General features: G+C 35.5%; 2 protein-coding genes across 2 annotated transcripts in view; one reads left to right on the top strand and one right to left on the bottom strand.

Annotated features, from left to right (window-relative positions):
- Positions 1–22588, top strand: part of CMSS1 (cms1 ribosomal small subunit homolog) — a 192840-nt gene that overhangs the window by 40067 nt on the left and 130185 nt on the right.
- LOC139316187 (filamin A-interacting protein 1-like) overlaps positions 21834–22588 on the bottom strand; it is a 104394-nt gene continuing 103639 nt past the window's right edge. The window contains exon 6 of the mRNA XM_070942747.1: positions 21834–21871. Coding sequence (XP_070798848.1) covers positions 21850–21871 — 22 coding nt within the window. The 3' untranslated portion in view covers positions 21834–21849. The remainder of the gene's footprint in view (positions 21872–22588) is intronic.

A 22588-nucleotide genomic window follows, 5' to 3' on the forward strand; every position in this document is an offset into this window, starting at 1 on the left:
ACTGAAATAATATGCAGAGTTCAGCAGGAGATGACAAATATAATGTCTTTCTATTTGCTAGAATATAGCAAATAATGTGCCGTATCATGGCTGTGTCCCATTTTATTTTTTTATGTGTCAGAAATATTGTATAATAAATGTTTCTTGGTATGCAGGACTTCATTTATATCTGTTTATGTGAACTCATCTTTAAAAATGCTTCATTTTCCTTTAAATCAGGCTTAAATTACAGCATACTAATACTGTGAAAAAAATAAAGCTTTACAAAGTACCGGTTTTGGTACTCTTACAGGAATAAGCCCCCTTGTTTTATTTGAGTGCTGAGGGCAACATTTTTATGTTATGGTGTCAGTTTTTATGACACTATCATAAAATATTCTTTCTGAAAAAAAAAAAATTCTAAAGCAACTTGATTGGAAGCATCCACTTCTATTTCCTGTTTTAGCAATACATTTGATTTTAATATTTTAGATAATATTACCTAATGCTACATTGAACTGTGGGACTTTTTCAGCTCTGTAGCATCAATTTCATCATTGGCAATGGTTCTCAAATATTTTTGGCAGAAGACTTTTGGCTACCTATGTTTCTACAACTGAGATTGTAATAGAGTTCAGAACCATCTGTCAATAATTTGGCTGTTCAACTACTTTGTTTCCATGAATTAAGGGTAGGTAGATAAATGCAGTTTTGTCTGTTAGCTAATACAAAAGAGTTAAAAAAAAGTGGGATCTTACAAATAAGCTGTAAGAGGAAAGGCACTATTTTAGCTGCTGACTCCATCTAAACAATTCCTGTCTCCATAGAAACTAATCATAGTTTTTAAAATATTGTTGTACTTGTAAATATTATGGCAGGATAGAATACCACAGAATCAGAGAAACTAGAGCTAAAGCCTGATTAGGTCATTGCGACCCTTGCGTGCCAACACAAAGTTGCTCTTTTTTTTACTATTTAGTCCAGTTTATTTTGTCTACTTAGTGATTTCAAATAATTTGGGGCTTCAAGGTTTTATTTTTTGTGTAACTTACTTGGAAATGAAAGTATTCTGCTCCATGAAGAAATTATGTGCATTGATTAGGAAATAAGGAGCACATTAGGAAAGTCTCCTGGATTTTTCTTCAGTCTCTAAGTAGGTACAACACATCATTTTAAGACATATTTTTAATCAATGATTGTTCAATAAGGGAAGACAGGTTAAGCTAACCACAGTGTTCTATGGCTTAGTGTGATATTTTTAGCTATCTGAATTCCTACCTGACATTTAATAAAATAGACCATAACCTCCTTCATAATAACCTGGAACAATGTGGGATGCAGGTTCCATTACCAGATGTATTTGCAATTGGATGAACAACTATAGCCAATGCATTGTCCTTAACGGGTCTGTGTTCACATGGAGGGAAGTACACAGAGTTCTGTTCTAGGTTCTGTATTCTTCAACATCTTCATAAATTACGCAGTGGGAACAGAAGGGATACTCATAAAATTTGCAGATGACACAAAGCTGGAGCAATTGCTAACAGTTCAGAATTCAAAAGGATCTTGATAGACTTGAACATTGGTTCTTATCCAGTGAAGTGTTCATTGATAAGAAAGGTAAGATTTTGCATTTCAGGGGAAAAAATCAGATGCACAGGTACAAGATAAGTAGTCTTTAATAGAGGTTAAAATAAGGTAAATGAGAGGGATATGGGTGTTTTGAAATGACCACAGTTAAGTATGAGCTATCAATATGATGCAGCTGCCCAAAGAACTAATACAGTTTTAGGCTGCATAAACAGATAAATAATGCCAAAGTCATGGGATTTGATAGTGTCCATCCTGCACTGGTTAGACTGCATTTGGAGTACTATGTCCAGTTCTGGTCACTACAGTAGAAAAAGGAAGCTGAAGAACTGGAAATAATGCAGAGCAACAAAAATATAGGGCTTGGAGCCGAAGCCCTATGAAGAACTTGGTATATTTAGCCTAAAGAAAAGAAGGCTAAAGAAAGATATGATAACAGTTTTCTAATGCATGAAAAGATGTCATAGAACATAGAATAAGGAATTGTAAGATGGATAGATTACTACTCGTGGGAATGAAGAGTCAACCTGTTTTGATTGGTCTGCAAGTCCCTCTGAAAGATCGGATTCCCAACTTGAGAAATTTGATATTAGAAGAACTGTTGGGAATTCATTTTCTGCAGACTAGAGCCGCAGCCCCAACCTTTCAAGCTTGGCAGCCCGGCCTGGTGCAAGGGGGAAGCGTGTGAATGGCAGGCGCACACGCATGCGCACATCTCCATTGTGCGTGCAGTGGGTACTTGTGCTTGCATGTGAAACTCCATTTCGGTGAACGGCAGGCACTTGTGCTCACATGTGAGTGGAACTTTGCACGCTTGCCCATCTTTCCCATTGCCTGTACCCGTGGACTAGAGTAAAGCAGAAGACAAAATCAAATAATTTTGCATTGCTATCAGTGAATCCTTGCCTGTTGTTAACAGCTTCTCCATTGTTCTTCCTATCTGGATTGCTTGTGCATTCCTTCATGATCTACAACTGCTATCATAAACCACTTCTCTTCCAGCTGCTGAAGCAGGTACTGGCTGCTGATAAACCTAGCATTGTACCATTTTTCTAGATCAGCTGGAATAAGGTAGATTGAGATGCAAGTCCCCAAATTCTGAGACAACATAGGGAAAAAATTGACAACTAAATGTATGACTCGGCTTATTAAACTACACTCAATCTTAAATTAAATTAGATTTGACTAAAGAGGGAAAGAATGTTTCTGGTTTACTAGAAAGAGTTTACTAGATCTGATAAAAGAATCTCAAATAGATAAAAAAAATATTCAAAAACCGGAGTTAATTTTTGGAGAGAAAAATGCAAATTAATTTCTCATGGAAATTTGGGAAATTGTGAAAAGAAATATAGGGGTTGAATTTACCAATGGGGTGAGGAAGAACCTGACTATAATTTGTCTTGTACAATATGTACTCTGTGAAACTTGCAGTTCTCAGCTAGGTAGAAATGTAGTACAGTGACAGATTTTATTGGCACCCCTGTCTCTTTGTAAACAAAATACATTTAATTTTGTAATGCCAGTGTATTTGTGCCTTGGAAAGTTACAAATGAAAGAGAGGACTGGTATATTTTCCCAAGCAGAAATTGCTGGGATCATTCACACATTCTCTTAAAACTATGCTGTAATTAGGCTTATGATGTTGCCAAAACCCAGAATATGGTGGACATTGTGATTAAAGCACAGAATTTTAATCAGAATCTTCTATTGCGACTTATCTCAGGTTTTCATAGTTTAGAGTCTGAGGCCAGATGTTGTCCAAATCCCTCCACCTTCCAGACATACAATTGGCAGTACAGAAAGTCCTTAAGCAGTGCTAATCCTATAGCATTGTCTCTGTCTCTGTGGATTCCTTAAAGTCCTTTATCAAAACAAAAAGGAAATTCCTGTTCTCTGAATGCTGATGTTCTGACTCAGAGGTAATCACCATGTACCTGAGTTTTTATTTTCTAAAAACAAATTTAAAAAACAGCATACAAGTAATGCCCTACCAGCAACTACAATGGAAGGTGGGGTAATAGCTAAGTAGGAGAGAAGTAATAAACTTCTGAATTATTTGCAGTTCTTTCTAAATTTATAAGGTAAAATGTCCATTGCATTGCCCTCTCCAGTAATTAAGACATTTAAAAATTGGTGGATCTGTACCCACTACCAAATTAAATGTAGTGATTTTTCAGATTTCTACTCACTATTTCTTACGTGCTACTTTAGATACATGGTAATCAGGGGTGGTATTCACTTACCTTTGCTACCAGTTCGCAAATGGGAGCGCACGCTCACACTCACTCGCTCCGCTCACACACGCCACCTCTGCGCATGCGCAGGATCTTTTGCGCATGCACAGAGCATCAAAAATGGGACGTGATGACATCCGGGCGGGTGGGTGGAGCCTCCCGCAGCCGCCACTACCTGTTCGCCCGAACCGAATAGAACCGGCTGAATAGCACCACTGATGATAATTTTGTATCTCATTTTAAATTGTTGAGGTAAAGTGACTGTATTGATAAGAGGAAAATATTTGTAGCTCAGAGCTTAAATGAGAGGTTCTTGCTGAGGTTGTTTACTGTTGATGTTACCTAGTTTGGATAATGAAACATCTGCAAGAAAACAACCAAGCTCAGAGAGCACCAAGGACCCCTAAAGTGACCGTGCTGTTATCTTAATGTATTTTGTTTTTGTTAATGTTTTGAATTATAAATGTAGTCATCACCATTGTAGAATTAAGAAACATTTTTAAAGTAGAAACCCATGCCAAAATTCCCAATGTCAAACTGAATTCCAGGATTTGTTACTTCAGTAATAATTTAATTGTGTTCTAAGATTGGAAGAAATATACATTTTTTTAAAGAAATAAGGATGACCATGCTGATTTGAGCCAAGAGCCTTTCTGATACAGTATGTCATTTCTTTATTTTTTGCTTAACATAATGCATGAATTCACTCTATTATGACAGGAGTAGATAGCCTTTTTGTGGCTAGTGGACAAATTTTTGGTGGGTAGGACTGCAATTATTATTTGACAGGTAAACCAAGAGCTACAGTGGGCAGGGTAATGATTCAGAGAATGTGAATACATCACGTATTTAGATTTTTGTGGTCTTATATGTGGTATTCCTATTTTACAGCTACACTGCAGTTTCCTTCTTCAAATGCTATGTTACTATGATACTGCTTTCAACAGTCACAGTAAGGGGGGGCTCTTGGGTTGCAAAAGAGATTAGCAGCCTCATGCAGACTTGCAGTATATAGCTGTAATTTAAAGTATATGGTCAACCCATAATGCTCACAAATCATAGTTTAAAAATCCTAGCAATATGTGTGAACATGTGTCATGAGAAAACTATCACTACAAATATATTCTACAAATAATATGTTATAAGTTACATGATAAATGTTTGTATATCTGTTTATTACTAAAACTCTTTGTCATTACACTAACTGGGCAAAAAAGTGCATCATGGGCAACAATTTTTGAACCAAAATAGCTCAAATGGGCTATTTGAAAAAATGCATTCAAAATCCAGAACCCATGACTCCAGAGGGGATAAAATTTGGGGAAATTCTGACTGCTTCTGCGCCACTGTTGTTACTGGGCTGATGTTGCAATCACATGTTCTATGACAGATCCCAGCCAAATTTGCAATCTCTCGCTTCCACCCTACCTAGCAGCAGCTACTTACCTACAGGATTAGATAGGGTCGGATGGGATGGGAACAGAAAGGAAGAGAAGGAAAAGGAAAAGGAGAGTGATGCTTTGATACTTCCTTCCAGATTCCAACAAGAAATCTGGGGACACTGTTTAGAAATTGGTAGTTGCCCCTACTTCCACTGCTTTTTTGCTCACCATTGGCCATTCTGTTTCTCTGTTTAGGAAAATATCTCTGAAATGATGACCCAGTAGGGCATTGATTGTCTACTTTTGCTTTAAATTTTTATAGTTCTATTTATTAAAAATCCAGTATCCTATTATATTAATGGAGTAACTTGGTTACTGAAATGTGAAAGGCTTGAACCTAAATATGCATGTAGGAGATACTCAGAGATCTGGATTTTGCACCCAGTAAGCTGCATTTTATACCTGGTTGACAGATGTATGAGCTGTGCTGGATCATCTTGATTAGAGATGTAACCTTTGTTCTGGGTTATGTGCACCATTTTAAAGTATTTTCAATTCTATGTAAGACAAAGTAACAAAGATAAGGTAATTTAACTGAGAAATGAATACATTTTGCATAATTCATTCCACACATTTTCTAAATTGAACAATTTAATTAATTTTCCTCCCCATGGGAGATACAAGAACACTGAAGGTTTACTAAAAAGGATCAATTATTGTATTTTTCGGAGTATAAGATGAATTCCCCACCCAAAAGTGGGTGGAAATGTCTCTGCATCTAATACAGCGAATGTTGCTGAAGCCCCACCCATCCGCCAGCAGTTTTCGGCCTCTGTGTATTGCATTTTTGGCCTCCGCACACTCCATTTTAGATCTGTTCAAGGCTGTGAGGATTGCCACATCACATTGCCACCTCCACGTGTCATGTTTTTGGCCTCCATGCATTGCATTTTCAGCTTCCACATGCTCCATTTTTAGCCTCCATGCATTGCGTTTTTGACCGGTTCCAGGTGGTGGGAATTACCACCACCGCTGATCCCCGCTGCCTGGAACCCGCTGAAAATGCGATGTGCGGAGGCAAAAAATGGGGTGTGCGGAAGCCGAAAACGCGATGTGCGGAGACTAAAAACGCGATGCACGGAGGTGTCGATCAGTGGCGATGTGCTTTAGTGATCCCGGCAGCCTGGAATGGGTCTAAAACGGAGCATGCGGAGGCTGAAAACGCAATGTGTGGAGACAGCGATGGGCTGTGGTGATCCCCACAACCTGGAAAAGCTGATTGGTGGCATTCCGGGAGGCTGATCCAACAGCCAATCAGCTGCTTGTGCTGAATCAGGCTGCTATAACATGCTGAAGCTGACCAGGCTGTTTGCTGTTTTCTGCAAGGACGCTAGCCAGATGAATATTGATGGATGCTGGTAGGCAAGATTTTTTTTTTCTTGTTTTCCTCCCCAAAAACTAATGTGTGTCTAATACTCTGAAAAATACGGTATAAGTGTAGAAAAGTCCAAGTCCAAAAATGTTGCTGAACTGAGCTAGCACTTAATATATTCCATATACAATATGCTGTAGAGTTGGTTTCTAAGGGAATAACTCCATTTCAGCAAGTTGATCTATATGTATAATTGATGGATGAATTACATATTTGTCTTCATTGTATGGTTTAGTTCAGGGCTGTTAAACTCGCGGGCCAGATGTGTCACATGCTGGCCATACCCATGCCCAGTTTAGCAATGTCCCAATATGTCATGTGACGCCACGGGTTTGACACCCCTGGTTTTGCCTCTATACTGAAAAAATCTATCTTGTAGCATAAGCAATCAAAGATAGGTATAATGAAGCTCAGTGAGACATACATAAGAATTAACAATTCAACTAAAACTAACAAGTGTCTGAGATATTTAGATTGCCTGAATTTTGCCTTGTTCCAGATAGCTCTCTGGTGGTTAAAATCTCAAAAGAGCCCTTTTAAATATTTTTAGCCTTGCGTTTTCATTGTCTCCTGCTTGAGGATATGATCATGTTATCTTCAAGAGACTTGAGGATATAGCTTGGTATAACTTGATTTCTAAAATGGTTTCTTGTTCCTGTTGTTATTATCACAAATCCCACTCTGATTGAGGAACATCTGTTTCACAGGCACTAAAATGCTATGGAATTATTTCTCTTCATTCCTACATATATTTATAGGCATACATATACATCTTATTTGTATACATATGTATGTGCTCAGTACTTCAGAGTGTTCCACTGACGTCCAATGTTCTGTAAGTGTGAGGATGAGGTAAAAGTACTACAAGAAAAAATTCTTCAATACAGAGGACCAAGAGATAGTATGGAATGCCCAAATAGCTGCTCAGGTAGAAGCACTTTTGACTATAATTCCAAATGATGATAACTGATATTAACTCTGAAACACAACTACAAAACCTAATTATAAGGGGAGAAGGGAATCATATAAAACTCTATACAAGGGGGCATGACATAATATGTATCTTTCTGCTATGAGACCTTAAAAGAAGGTGGACTGCATTTACCATTCTGATAACACTTCTAGATGTCTTCTCTTGGAGTTGTTGAGTGCCAGAACCATAAATAATTTCTAAAGCTAAGGCACTGTGTATAGTTATCTAAGATGCAAACATATGTGAGTTCAATTATAGGGCTTGAACCCTATAGAACAGGAGTGTCAAACCTGCGCTGTCACAACGGTGTCACGTGATGTATCGTGACTTTTTCCCCCTTCGCTAAATCGGCGTGGGCGTGGTCAGCGCGTGACTTTACTTTACTTTACTTTTATTAGACTTCTATATCGCCCTTCTCCCGAAGGACTCAGGGCGGTGTACAGCCATATTAAAACACATAAAATTTACAAAATTTAAAACCCATTAAAATCAAATATACAAAAATTTGGCCCACAAATTAAAAACTGACATACACCCATTAAAATTCATATTCATGTTAGGCCAGCCCGGCTTGTTGAAACAAGGGTCTTCAGGGTGCGGCGAAAGGTGCGCAGTTCAGGGATCATACGCACATCTAGGGGCAGCTCATTCCAAAGGGCTGGTGCCCCCACAGAGAAGGCTGTCCCCCTGGGGGTCGCCAGTCGACATTGTTTGGCCGATGGCACCCTGAGGAGCCCCTCTCTGTGGGAGCATATTGGCCGGTGGGAGGCTGTCGATGGCAGAAGGCGGTCTCGTATATACCCCGGTCCTAAGCCATGGAGCGCTTTAAAGGTGGTGACCAACACCTTGAATCGCACCCGGAAGACCACATGACGCGTGATGCATCCAGCCCATGGGCTGCGAGTTTGACAGCCCTGCTATAGAATAACATTTGGCTACCCATGTCAGAGGATTCCCAGTAAGGATGAAACCAGTAATGTGTTGCCTCCTGGTGGTCACTGTAACCGGAAAAAAAACTACATAAAATATGTTCTGTGTAAAAATAAAGAAACCCACCACCCCTTGGGTGGAAATTATGTAAACCCCCCAAATGGTTATCTGACATAAAATAAAATCTTAAGGGTTAAGCCTTAAGGGAAGGTGGACTATATAACTTTCTGATAGTAGTTTTGATAGAGTAATTAATTTACTTGCAGTAGAATCTTCTATCTAGAAACTCTTTGTGATGAAGTATTTATTTATTTAATGTGACATTTTAGAAGCAATACAACTTGCCATTGCAGTTGGTTTAAGAAGTTTTATTTTCTGCATTTTGAGTCACAGACGTCATTATCCTTAAATATCCTTGTTGCCGAAAGAAGTTAAAACAGAACTGTGAATAACTGCTAATGGCATGCTCCATGGCTCCATTCAGTCTGCCTTTTCATCAAATGTAAAGGGGATAGTTGAGAGATACCTTTCTTGAGATTTAAATGGCAACACATGTTTGAAATGCTACTTGGAAATAATGGTAAGAAAATAGACAGCATATAGTAATAGAAAGGCAAGGAAAAGAATGTTTCTCTACTATTAGCCATAGAATGGGTACATGTAGCTGATCAAGGGGCTGTTTTGTTTAAACAAGTTCTAGCTCATGTATTTAATTTTTCTCAATGTGTATATATTTTGTTTTTTTAAGGACTTAAATTCATGCAAAGTAAAAATAGTCTTACTTTGTTCTAAAGGCAAAAGGGCAAGGAGAAGTATATAATGGATTGATTGTTGTTGAATTTGGAATCCTTTTGAGTAGTGCCGAAAATTTTCTAGTGGAACAAAAATGTAAAAAAAAGTGGAGTTTATAGGCAAAAAAACACATTAGATGATGCTATCAGTAAGAATGCATAATTTTTGTGATTATGTTAGTGGATTTATGCAGTATTTTTAAGGCTCCGAATGCTGAATATCATAGGACTTAGTTCTCAATAATAGATTTGTTTTTACCACACCCTGGAGACATTTATGGAACATGAGTTGAAATGTTCATGCAGGAATGCAATCTACAGATTTAATCAAGATTATACTGGTTTTCAAGAGTAGAATAAAAAATCAAGATAAAAGCTCTGTTCTTATATGAACAAAGTGATAAAAACTTTTTTGTATGCTTCATATAATATATAATTAGTTGAATAATTGTATCTAAGTAGTGGCATGATACTATAAATAAAAATCCACAAAACCTATTGTATTCCTTTTCTGCTAGAAATTCTTATTTCCTCTTATTTAATTAAAATGAGTGTTATCAGTAGTTATTAAAAATCATTTTACAACTATTAAATCATTAAGAATTTTTAATGCCTTCTGATTTCTTCCAGTTTTTTCCATACTGCACAATTATAATGCACATTTATTCATCTATTAATTTTCAGCATAATTTTGGCACATCTGAATATATTCTATTTTTCTAAATGTATAGATACTGTATGTTGTAACATATTTTAAATCTGTCCTGTGATAGCCATCCTTATGGTTTTTGTTGTTTATTAAATTTATACGTCACTGGATTCCTAGTGAAATAATGTTTAAAAGTTTTGCAAAGTAATTTAAGATGTTAGAATTTCTGTAAATCTACATGCATTCATTATGTTTGTTTGGCATTTAAATGTGTAAACATTTTTCAGATGTTGATTTGTTTATCTTCTTAGCCTTTAGCATAAACTTGCTGTCTGATCTCTTTCCCTCTGCAGTCACATGCTTAGACTGCAAAAGGACACATCTCCCTGTTTTTTAAGGGACATTTCTTAAAAATCTTGGACATACTACAGTTTTGGCAGTAGATGAATGTAAGAGCCTTTCCTTTTTAAATCTTTCCTTTTATTTTTATAGCAACATAGTTATAAAATGTTGAAACATTTGGTTTATCATTGTTTTAGTAGTTAATTATTGCAGTTTACTATTTATAAAATACTGTGCAAAAAGTATATAAATAAGATATAGAACAGTTCAAAACGTTGTAAAAATATTTACAATATTTTATCAATTCTGGATTCTAGATTTCAGTAGGAATATGTCGCAGCGAAGCTTATCAAATCCATTGAATTCTAGGCAGGGTGGATAAAAATCAATGATTTTTTAAAAAAAATCAAAAAAATCAGATTTTTTTTTATTTAAATTGGATTTTTTTGATTTTTATCGAATTTATTTTAATAAAAAACTTTTGGGGTAAAAATCTATCGTAAGATAGTTTTCTATTTAAGATACATAAATAATTTAGTTTATTCAGCATGAAATGGAGCTTAGTTATGTAGCATGAGGCTGTATATTCTGCAACACTGGGACTATGGGTGAGTCAACAGTGGGTCAAAGGAGTAGCAGAGATGACAGTTGCTCTTTAAAAATTATGATTTAAATCGAGTTGATTTAAATCAAGCCTTTTTAGTAGTGATTTAAATCATGATTTAAATCGTGATTTAAATCAACTCGATTTAAATCAAATCCACCCTGATTCTAGGTATTTCTTGTTTCCAACATTTTTAGATAATAGCAAAAGAAATGGATTCTTTTTTTGCCAAATGTCTGAGAAAAGAATTTACAAGCGGAGTAGATCTGTGTAAATTATTGACAACACTATAAAATCAATGCATATTATTATTATGGATTATAATTCTATTTTAGAGGGGGAAAGATTTGATATTTTTGTAGCTTAAAAGTTTGTATTCAATGGTTAGCAGTCGCACTAAGAGAAGGCTTATCTGTTTACTTTTAACCAATGACTTAGATTTTACATAGAATTTTGTTAATTCAGATTTATATATCTTTCTTTAATACTTAAAAATGAGACTCACTTACAAAGCTTTGCTAAATAAAGTAACTATCAGGCAATGACATCCCACCTGTGGAATTTTCTTCTAGTTAGGATTGCTTGCCTATTGCCATTTTAGGATTGTTTATTAAAGTGCCTATAAAGATTTTTCTCTTGACTTCTTTAATTTTTCCACTTATTTGATGTTCTGGTGTACTGAATCACTCTTATGTACTAAGTATATCTTCTTTTATTCTTATAGAAATTATTATATAAGCAACATAGTAATGAACTGGGTAATGGATGTCTTGAGGAATTACGACTTTAATAAGAATTCTACCAAACTAATTGTATTATTAAATGGAACTAACATCTCTCTTTTTTACTGCCCAGTTAATATCTCAATAAAATAAGTATTTGGCAAAGGGACAAAATCTTTCCCAAGCTCTTCACAGCGGCCTTGAAATAAATTTTCAAAGGTCTCGACAGATAAATATATTAACATCAATTGCAAGATGCTCAACCATCTCTGGTTTGCTGAATATATTTTGTTCATCAGCACAATATCCAAACAGACAATTAAATTACCTCAATGTAGTGAAAAGTGCAGTTAGCCAAAAAAAATCAACATGAACAAGATTCAATCCTTTTAAAATCAATTCTTTCCATACCATGGAATAAAACTAGATAGTAAGCTAATACAAGGTGTAAATTCTTACATCTGCCTTTGCCAAAAGATCACAGTTGCCCCCCAAATTGTCATGCTGAAAAATATTATAGTCCAAAACTATAAAATCAATTTGATTTTATAGTCAAAGCATGAATGACTTCAGTGTCATGATTATACCAGTGATCACTTAGCGCAAAGTCAAAGTCAAAGCATGAATGGATGTCTTCAGTGTCATACATATACAAGTGATCACTTAGCGCTTCAAAGAGTGGAATCTATGAAAATTGGAAATGGAGAAGCTTTGAATTATCCATGTGCAATGGAGAGATGAGTGATAAAAATCTTACTCAAGAGATCAAATCCCAAATGTAGACATTTCTTGCAAGACCAACTTTAACACATTATCAAAATATAGTAAAACAGAAATATAAATTGATAGGGAATGTTATTACCATAATGTCTGATAAGAGCTGGGTCTGAAGTATGATATTCTAGTGGCCTTAAAATTTAATATGCTTAGGTGGTTAACTCCTTATGAAATGGAGAGAGAAAATATGAAAAAATCTTGGTCTCAGCTGGAATACTACAATAATGGAACATTCACAATATAAAACATCTTTTGGCATCATCACTTCAGGCTATAAACCTACACAAAAGATGCAACAATCAAAGTATTCAGATCATGACTGTTGGTCATGATCATCTTGAGCTCATGAGCAAATTTGAAGGGCAGTTTGCTTAGGATCCAGATGCTCGATGAGGGTACAGCCCAGAACATGCGTGGCGATCATGGCAAAGTTGCAGAGCCTTGTCTGTTGAAAGGACTTTGCCAGGTGTGGCCAAGGAAGAAGAAGGAAACTGGCAGAAAAGCAGGGCATGGGTGTGGCAGAGGAGCCCCATCTTTCCCCACTGGTATGAGCAGTGATAGCCGCCAACCATTGAGAGTGCAGCAAGACCAGCCAGAGAAAAGGAGTCAGTTGCAATTTTTGGGACAAAGCTGGCAGTTGCATGCTGTTTGGAGCTGAATGGAACAACTTGCCATGGCCAACATGCTGCAGCCAACTCACCACGGCCAACTCATTGCAGCCAATTTATCATGGGCAACTCGCTGCAGGACAATTTTAACAATTCTATTTAATTATTTAAAATAAATAAAACTTACTTTAATTTTTGCCATTCGCATTTCATTCTATCCCTCCCTTTGCATTCTTTCTTTAATGATTCTATTCCATCATTTATTTGATAATAGCATAACTCTTGTCCCACAGTGAGTTGTCCTGCAGTGAGTTGGCTGTGGCAAGTTAGCTGTGGTGAAGGCTCATCATGTGCTCTGCAGCTTGTGGTAGAAGCTGCTGGCCCTTCATAAAGCCTTGGAGGAACAGCTTGGCCAAGTGAGCAGAGGGCCTATTGGTAGATTCTGTCAGCATTGTGCTCATTTCCACCAGTTACTGAAGCCAACGGATCAGTTCCCCAGGAATATGTCCAATGTGAGCTGCAGATAATTATTATCTTGTTTAATTTCAGCTACTTTTTATCCATGTTAAATCTTTTTCTTAATTATGTATATGAAAACTATTGAAAACTAAATCCTTCTGCAGTCCATTGTTTTCTATATCTTAAGTTTTCCATCTTCTTGTACTATTAAATCTTGATATGTTAACAATGAGTTACCACATTTCATCACGGCATTGTTTAGTGATGGGAATCCTAGGGCAATTGCTGTAATAATCTAACCTGTATTAATCTGGGAAGGTGTCTTGGTGGCAGGCTGGCATATTTTTTCAAGGGCGTATTTGAGAGAGGTTGAAAGGATTTTCTTTCACTGCAACTGTTTCCATGTCTTACCACCAAACACATCCTACTTCCTGCATCCATGTGGCTTGCAGATTGTCTTGCCTGCAGAATAATGCTAGCAGATTTTCTTAAGAGAGTGTTTAATTAACATGTAGAACAATTCTTGGGGTGGGTTTATGCATATACATTTATGACATTAGAAAGTCACAACAACACTACTGTGTATGAGGACTTCTACTGCAACTACCAAAAAAAGCAATGCTATGAATAAGTGATAACATTTTTAAAATGTTTCATAAAATCCATGTTGTTTTCTTTTGGAATAAGTGATTTGATCGTTCAATTTGGTGGTCCCAAAACAGGACATTCTACCTGTGAGATTTATGCCATAGCAACCTCCCACTGCTGAATAACAACAGTGTCACATAATCTATTTAACTCAAGCAAAATAACTAAACCACATTCTTCAGAGAAAGAGAAAATAAATATCTCACAATATCCAGCCAGGATATCTTTCAAAAATATTTACTCTTTGATAATTGTATGTTGTTGTATCTTTATCTTGTACAAGACTCATCTAAATCATTTCATAAAATAATAACGTTGAACAATTTAGTTTGTGCTGTTCATGATACCATGGAGAAAAATAAATAAGCTAGAACAAAATCCATAATGAAATGTGTGATATAATTTCAATATTCAAAATGTAATAGCAATATATTGTACTCTTACTAAATTATTTTTCTACAATGTGTTTACTATCATTGCTGCTACACCTTTAAAAAACTAAAAAATTGATTTCCAGATAAATTTGTTGGATTTTTTAATGAAAATGTTCATGCCCACAATGCTGAGTTTAAAATCATACAACAAAATAAAAATATAATCCATAGTATAAAACAGATATATCGTAAATATATACAATATGCTCCATTTTCCTGGCTTTAAGTGAATTTTACATTAATTTTATATTCATGCTTTGGATTTGCCCAAGTTATTTCAAATGTACACTTCATATATTTACAATTTGATAAAACTGATGTGTGCCAAATAGAAGGAACAGGAATGAATCTGGCAGTATTTGAAGAGAAAAGTTGTTCAAACCCACCCAATGTATATAGAGGAGAACTCTAAAGGAACAGACAGAGTGAATCAGAGAAACGGGAAACATTTCTTCAGTGTAACAGTTCAACTAAATGTATTTAGTCTAAAATGCATTTCTCTATCTATATGGATGTACTGATAACTTTTTTTTAAAGTTCATTTCAGACAATAAATATGGAGACTTCTAAAATATAGTGACAAGCAATGACTCACCCTGTCTCATGTCAAAACAATGCACTTTAGTAATTTTCTCATCTCTTGAGAACCTATTAAATACTAAGCAAATGCCTTGGAATGTAACTGATTTAGTGTTTAAATTATGTTTTCACTTGGCCTTTTTCCAGCTTCTCACTGCAAAGGATTACAGCAAAGTGAGATCTGTGATTTATGTAGACAATGATAATATGCAGTTTGGTTTACCAGTGTCTTGGCTGTATGTATCTCGAGAGGAAGCATCCAAGCAAAGCTTGCATTGATAACCCAAATAATGTGAGAAGCTGTGTGTGTTGGCTTATTTAATTAAATGCATGAGAACAATTCCTGATATTTTTATTTTTGATATTTTGAAGTATGCTTATTATGTATTACCATGGGTGGATCACAGAGCTTCATAGTTACTTGCAAGATAGGTCAGCATTAACTGTATTGTCTATCCAGTATTTTACCTGAATGGAACACATGGGATAACATAAGAAATTCTACCTAATAAAATTTCCTGTTTTCAGGTGCTCTTGAAAGTTTAATAAATATGGATTTAAGCCACTTCTCTTATTTTCCTGAGAAACTGTTATTCATGATCATAGTACTTCCTTGCAAATAATGAAGAAAAATTGATTGAAATTAATTCTTTGTATAGACATAGATCATCAGAATTTTAGCTGATATTGTACGATGCAGTCCATGTTTACTATACTTTACATATTTTATTTCAAGAAAATTATCAGACTATATTGAGACTGGATAATACTAAATTCCACAGACTGGCTTTGCAGCTGCCCTTTACAATTAGAGATATATTTCCTGACTGAAGTCAAGACAGTGATTTAAAATTTAAAATTGGATGTATCTCTGAATTTATTATGGTTTAAGCTATTTAATAGCATCACATTTAGGAAAACATTTGGTTACTTCAGCACAGACATGCCAACATTAATGTTAATTCCCATTACCTTTTTCTGAGTCTGCACTATTGGAAACAGCATAGTTGGACAATTTTGCTTAGGTACAGGAAAACTGGATTATTGGGGCATGTCTAATGTTCTTCTGACTCCTTTTGACTTCTTCATTTTTTGATTTATTTTTACATTTAAAAGATGTATTGTTTCTGTGCCATTATTTTAACCTTTCATTATGCACCAGGATCTTTGTGGAAACGTTTGAATCATGGAGATTTTGACAAGAGTATGCTTTCCCACCATCTGTTGAAAGTTATGCTATGAAGTGATAGTCTGTTATTCAAATGCAAGCATGAAGTCATTTGTCTGTGTGCATCACTTCCTTGAGCCTATCTTTATGCTGTAGTGGCTAAAATATTTGGTCTCTCCCACTGGGATATTCTATAGAATAAATTTGTGTTTGTGGAGGGTCTTGCTCACTCACCTACAAATCACAAGATACCCATGAAACAGGTCAAATGTACAGTGATCTGGTATCCATTTCACAACTTGGAATACATTGCCTTCAGCATAAGTAATACATACAAGTTGCCAAAACCCGAAAGGAAATGATTGCATTTGAGTACAATGCAGTCTTCAACAATAGCTCAATGTGCATTAAATTAGAATCTGCTGGACGTATATGTTAACTAAATAAGTCAACAGTATTCACATGTCATTAGCTTTCTTTACAGCATTTTCTGTAAAAGAGGCTGTTGAAACAGCATTTATTCTGACAGGCAATTTTGAGAACAGGAGAAACTTTATTATCTATTGATATGCCTGCTTTTCATGTACTGAAGCTTTGGGTACACAGAATTGTCTGATTTTCTGGCTTAGTTGAAGTTACTCTGTAGGCAATTTCACCCGCTTCTTGGGATAAAAGAAATACGGCCCTGAAGTAGTGAGGCTGTTACATTGGAAATCCCTTAGAGTGGACATCAAGTAGAAAAGTATATCCTTTATCTTCTTATATTAACATGGGTTCCCAATGCTTCATAGCACCTCACAAAAGTTGCCTGGGACTCGCAACTCTTCTATTTAATGACCTGCACAGTTCTGGGATTACAACAGCAACTGGTTAGTCTCAACTTTATGGCCAAATCACTTAGCAACAGAAATCCTGGCTTCAATTGCTGTCATAACGTGAGGTCTATCCCTACTGTAAAATTATGTGTCAAGTTTCCAAAAGATGCCCTAATTAATTCATGAGCCATGATCCAAACTTCAAAGGAAATACAGTCATTTATTAGGAGCAACATTCCGGCAATACTTGGATGCAGTTAGGACTCATCCAATGTAGATTTACGTTCCCCTATGACCCTGTCTCTCCCCTCCTCTCTAGCCATGTCATAAATCACATTCTCCAATTAACCACTTTGGCTGGCTGTGAAACCTAACACCCTCCTTCTGATTGCGGTCAGGAAGAATGTATGGAATTCACTTCAGTTCTCCCTCCCTCCTGCTCATGGCAACTTGAAAGCTTTGCAAGTTGACATTATGTAAATAAAAGGCAGGTAGCATTCAGCTATGTTCATCTTGTTTTGTCCTGAATTATATGCTGCAAAACATAAAACGGGCAACTCTGCCTGCAAAACTGCCAATGAGGATTGTGAATATTTTGTTGTCTCCAGCAGAATAATATGTTGAATGTCTGAAAAGAAATATGAAAAACTAAGGGATATGAATGGAAGGGTGGAACTGACTGACTTGCATTCCTTTACAGTGTATTCTAATAAAAGGGTGTGTCTGGCTCAAATTCTGGACAGAAGCAAGTCTGATTACAATGTTTTGTAAAGATGTTATTTGTCACTTATTAATTTAACATGGAGGTTTCTGAAACAGAACTACAGAAAAATCTAATTTGCCATGGATGCTATAATTCCCTGGGGGTTCAATCACACTTGGCCATTAAAGAATTCTAGTCTAGTCTAGTCACTAGTCTAATCTATTCAGTTTTATTTATGTATATTTATGCGTTTAGACATAACATTGAATTATGACATAGAACATATCTCTGTATAAACTTATGGAATGTTTTGAGTTGATTCCCAAAGTAGTTGTAGATAAATTGTAGTTGTAGATAAATTATAAGCATTTTCTTCTAGTTGGTATTTATGTGGCTCTAAAATAGTTACTGTTTTACTACCTTCATTTTTGAGTACTGCGAAAGGGACACATCTCAAAATGTAGTGGAAAAGGCCAGGATAGTTATTAAATTAAATTTAAATAAAATACAATTAAAATTAAACACAGTATGATTATAATCATCTATTATTTTGTATTCTATTGTATTAAAACTACCATTTAATAACACATTTTGAGGTCTTTATGTACTACATTCAAAGCTTTCAAAGATTTTATGCAGTCCTAGGGATTCAGATTGAATATTTTAAGTGAACCATAATTGGAATTGACTGCTGGTCCTTTTTTGTGGGGGCTGGGGGGTGGGGGAGTGGAAAGGAAACATGTCTCAGGAAGGAGTGTAGTGATTAGATATATTAGAAACATACAATGAAGAAACATTGATAAAGATTTGTAAAGATGGATAGAAATATCAACCACAGAAAATACTTAAAGGATTTAAGTAATCCTTAATCCTTCAACAAAGGATATGAAATTGTCTTATATGTAGTTATCGAATCTTACCTAGTGTTTAAGAGTACACTGTGGAAGAGCCCATTTCAAATATTGAGAATTTAAGAAAGGTCATGTTATGTTAGATCAAAAATCTGCACCCTAAATCAGCATTCTGTTCCAAGTTTATCTAAGCTGATATCAGTTGAAAGTCTACTTCCTCTGCAACTTGCATTAATTGGTCTGTTAATAGCAAGGGAAATTGGCTGCCAACATGACTTAAAAGAATTTTCATTGTTAAGCAAGTTTTTAAGTGAGTCACAACCAATTTTAATAGTTTTTCTGCCATGGTTGTTAAGTGAATCACACAATCATTAAGAGAATATTCCTTCTCCCATTGATTTTGCTTGTTAGAAATTGGTTGGGAAAGTCACAAATGGCAATCACATGACCCCAGGATGCTGTAATTATCATAAATACATGCCAGTTGCCAAGCTCCAGAATTTTGATCACGTCACCATAGATCACATATAAACAGTCACTAAATGAATGGTTGTAAGTCGAAGAATTGTCATATGCAATTGTCATGTTTATAGCTTCTGAATCTTCTTCCTCCACCGAAATCCCTAACATTATATGTTGTAAGCTTTTTTCACAGGGAGAAAAAGAAGGAAAGAACATTATTCTAAGCACTTGATTATTTTGCTTGTTCATTCTTGCACCACAAAAATAATTTTGAATTAATTCATTATATGCTTGTCATGGAAAAATGTGTAGTACATGAACAAAAGGAGGAGACATTTCATTTTTAATTTAGATACCACATTTTTGCCTTCAGACTAATCAAGTTAACTAACAGATTTCAGTTTTTTCAATTTTTTCCAAAATAAATAGTTAATGTTGCGGTATGTATGAATTCGCATCCAAAAATTTAGAGAAGTTATAAATTGTACTATGTAATATATAGAGCAGGGGTCCCCAAACTTGGCAGCAGGGTGGATAAAAATCAATGATTTTTTTTGAAAAATCAAAAAAATCAGATTTTTTTTATTTAAATCGGATTTTTTTTATTTTTATCGAATTTATTTTAATAAAAAACTTTTGGGGTAAAAATCTATCGTAAGATAGTTTTCTATTTAAGATACATAAATAATTTAGTTTATTCAGCATGAAATGGAGCTTAGTTATGTAGCATGAGGCTGTATATTCTGCAACACTGGGACTATGGGTGAGTCAACAGTGGGTCAAAGGAGTAGCAGAGATGACAGTTGCTTTTAAAAATTATGATTTAAATCGAGTTGATTTAAATCAAGCCTTTTTACTAGTGATTTAAATCATGATTTAAATTGTGATTTAAATCAACTCGATTTAAATCAAATCCACCCTGCTTGGCAGCTTTAAGACTTGTGGACTTCAACTCCCAGAATCCTTCAGCCAGCTATGCTGGCTGGAGAATTCTGGGAGATGAAGTCCACAAGTCTTAAAGCTGCCAAGTTTGAAGACCTCTGATATAGAGGAATGTCATGACAGTGTTATTTCTGAAACAATTTCAGAATTTTTGATAGTATGCAGCAAGTACTGTATGTATTGTTTGTTATCCTGTGAACTTCCAGAAAACCAAGATGTTCTTTGATACAAAGTCTGGGAGCAGAGCAGATAACAAACTTTTCTCCCAGGTGGAAACTTTCTGAAAGGAAAAAGAACTTGATGTGCTGGCATGAAAACAAAGGGTATGTTAAGTTTGGGAAACTTAAGGGGAAGCATAAAAAATGATGGCTGGATTGTAAGCCATCTGAATTGCAGAAGATATGTTGGTTGAAGGAAGCCTGGGTCAAGACTACTGATATGGTCCCAAGTGTAATCTGAAGAAGACTACCAATAAAGGGTCAGCATAGGACATGTCTTGTTGGTGCAGATGACCAGTCAAAGGGAGATTGCCAGCCAGTGTAATTAGCATCCCTTCCCATCTGTAAGTGAGAAGTTAATAGGAAAAGCTATATACCTAAACATCCATATGCTACATTGCATACAAGGAACTAGTTAATGTAGGTAAGTAGCAAAAAGTAGAAAAGAAAAGAAGGTGAGGGGGAGAAGGAATTATGCTTCCTTAATAAAATACTGCATAGGTTGCCTTACATGTCTGAAAGCAAAACTAATAAACTTGGATTCTATGTTAATAATAACAAACCACAAGATTTTTGGTGCTATGTGTTGGATCATTTCCTGTGACCTGAAAGCACTGTGACACTATCTAACAGTAATGCATGAAGATTATTGTAAAGATCTCGCATCTTGACAGTTATTTCCAAGTTTTCCTTGAATTAATTAACTTCCGTCACTGAAGCCACATAAAGAATCTGTTTTTCATTAAGCTTGTATCTACTTCTGTTCCAAGAGTCATTTTCTGCTTGGTCACTGCAAGTTCATCGTCTTTCAGTATATAAGTGAAATAAGATTTTTCACAATGTGCATTGCTGTACTTACTTACACCAAATACATTTGTCCTTTTAACATGCCTTCTCCAGAACTCACTCTCGTGCTTTTCACTTTGCTTCCTATCCTTCATCAATCTGTATAGTTGATTTAATGCAAAGCCAATCAACTCATTTTTCACTGCTCAGAGGTGACCCAAACTTTAGGAGTTCCTCAAAATTAAGAGCTCCTACTTTGAAGATAATTAGGAAGCTGTGGATAAAAGGGCTTTTGCAAAGCTGTATCTTTTGTGCTAGTTGCAACCTTTCCTGTTTGCTGTCACTCATGCCTTAATCACCCCACACTGCAATGTGCTCTTCATGGAATTACTGTTGAAGAGTACCTAGAAGTTACAGCAGGTTCAGACTATGGTGATCCAGGCAGTGATGGATGTTCTTTAATATGCATGGATGACCCTGTTGCTTCTGGAGCTGCTTATGTTAGCAGTTGACTTCTGGATGAAATTCAAGGTTCTGGCTTAAAGGTTGTTAACGCACTAAATACCTGACCTATATTACTTTCAATATTTATTGTCTATCTATTATGTGCCTCCTTACTCCTTTGTAATCCCTTCCTTTCCAATGAATATAAATGCAATTTTTTTTTACTAGTTATCCCAGCACTGGGTGAACATTTCAAGGGCAGGGGAGTGGGGGAAAAGGACTATAAGTGAGTTGAATTCTGGAAATCTTTCCTTTGTTTGGGTCCTCTCAGGTGTTAGGGGTTGTGATTCTGTAAAACAAAAGAAACCTGAAGTAAAAATTATGTGATTTTTCACTTAGTGACTGATTAGTGACTGATTTGCTCAATAACCAAGCTGCCTATCCCAATTGTGGTCACAAAATGTGGACTACTTCCATTGCATTTTTTGAAATTTCATATCCTACCTTTTTTTTCTGGACATAAACCAGTAAATATTTAAAATATCATTTCCAATTATTAAAATGTTAATCACATATTTATCAATTATTTTAAAATATTTTTTCTATTCATCTTTTTTTTAGTTTGGCACTGATTTCATTATAGACAATATAATATTTTATTTCATAAACCAGCTTTTCACACTTGACATGTCTGAATTTTATTTTGTCTTAGCTTAGAAACAAAGAGTTTTTAAGTCTGTGAGTCTTTAATCAGTCTGCTGTGAGATATCAACATTGCACAAAATATTTCTGAATTTGATATCTCATCAAATTGTCCCATATTTCTCTTAGGTACATGCCCTATTGCATTTGAACACATATCTATGAGAATTTATCCAACCTGTTTACATAATCAACAAGCAGTTTTTTAAAAGCGCATTCTTTTCTACCTTGGCATCCTTTGGATGTGTTAGATTATTACTGTAGTGCTGGATGGCAATTAATGAAATTGTAGTCCAGCATGTCTATGAAGCACCTGGGAAAAACATCTATAGATGACACTTTATGGACTTATCTGTAGGAAAGT

The sequence above is a fragment of the Pituophis catenifer genome, unplaced genomic scaffold, assembly GCF_029215685.1.
Source record: "Pituophis catenifer annectens isolate HBS135680 unplaced genomic scaffold, rPitCat1.0.hap2 SCAF_4, whole genome shotgun sequence".
Lineage (NCBI taxonomy): Eukaryota > Metazoa > Chordata > Lepidosauria > Squamata > Colubridae > Pituophis > Pituophis catenifer.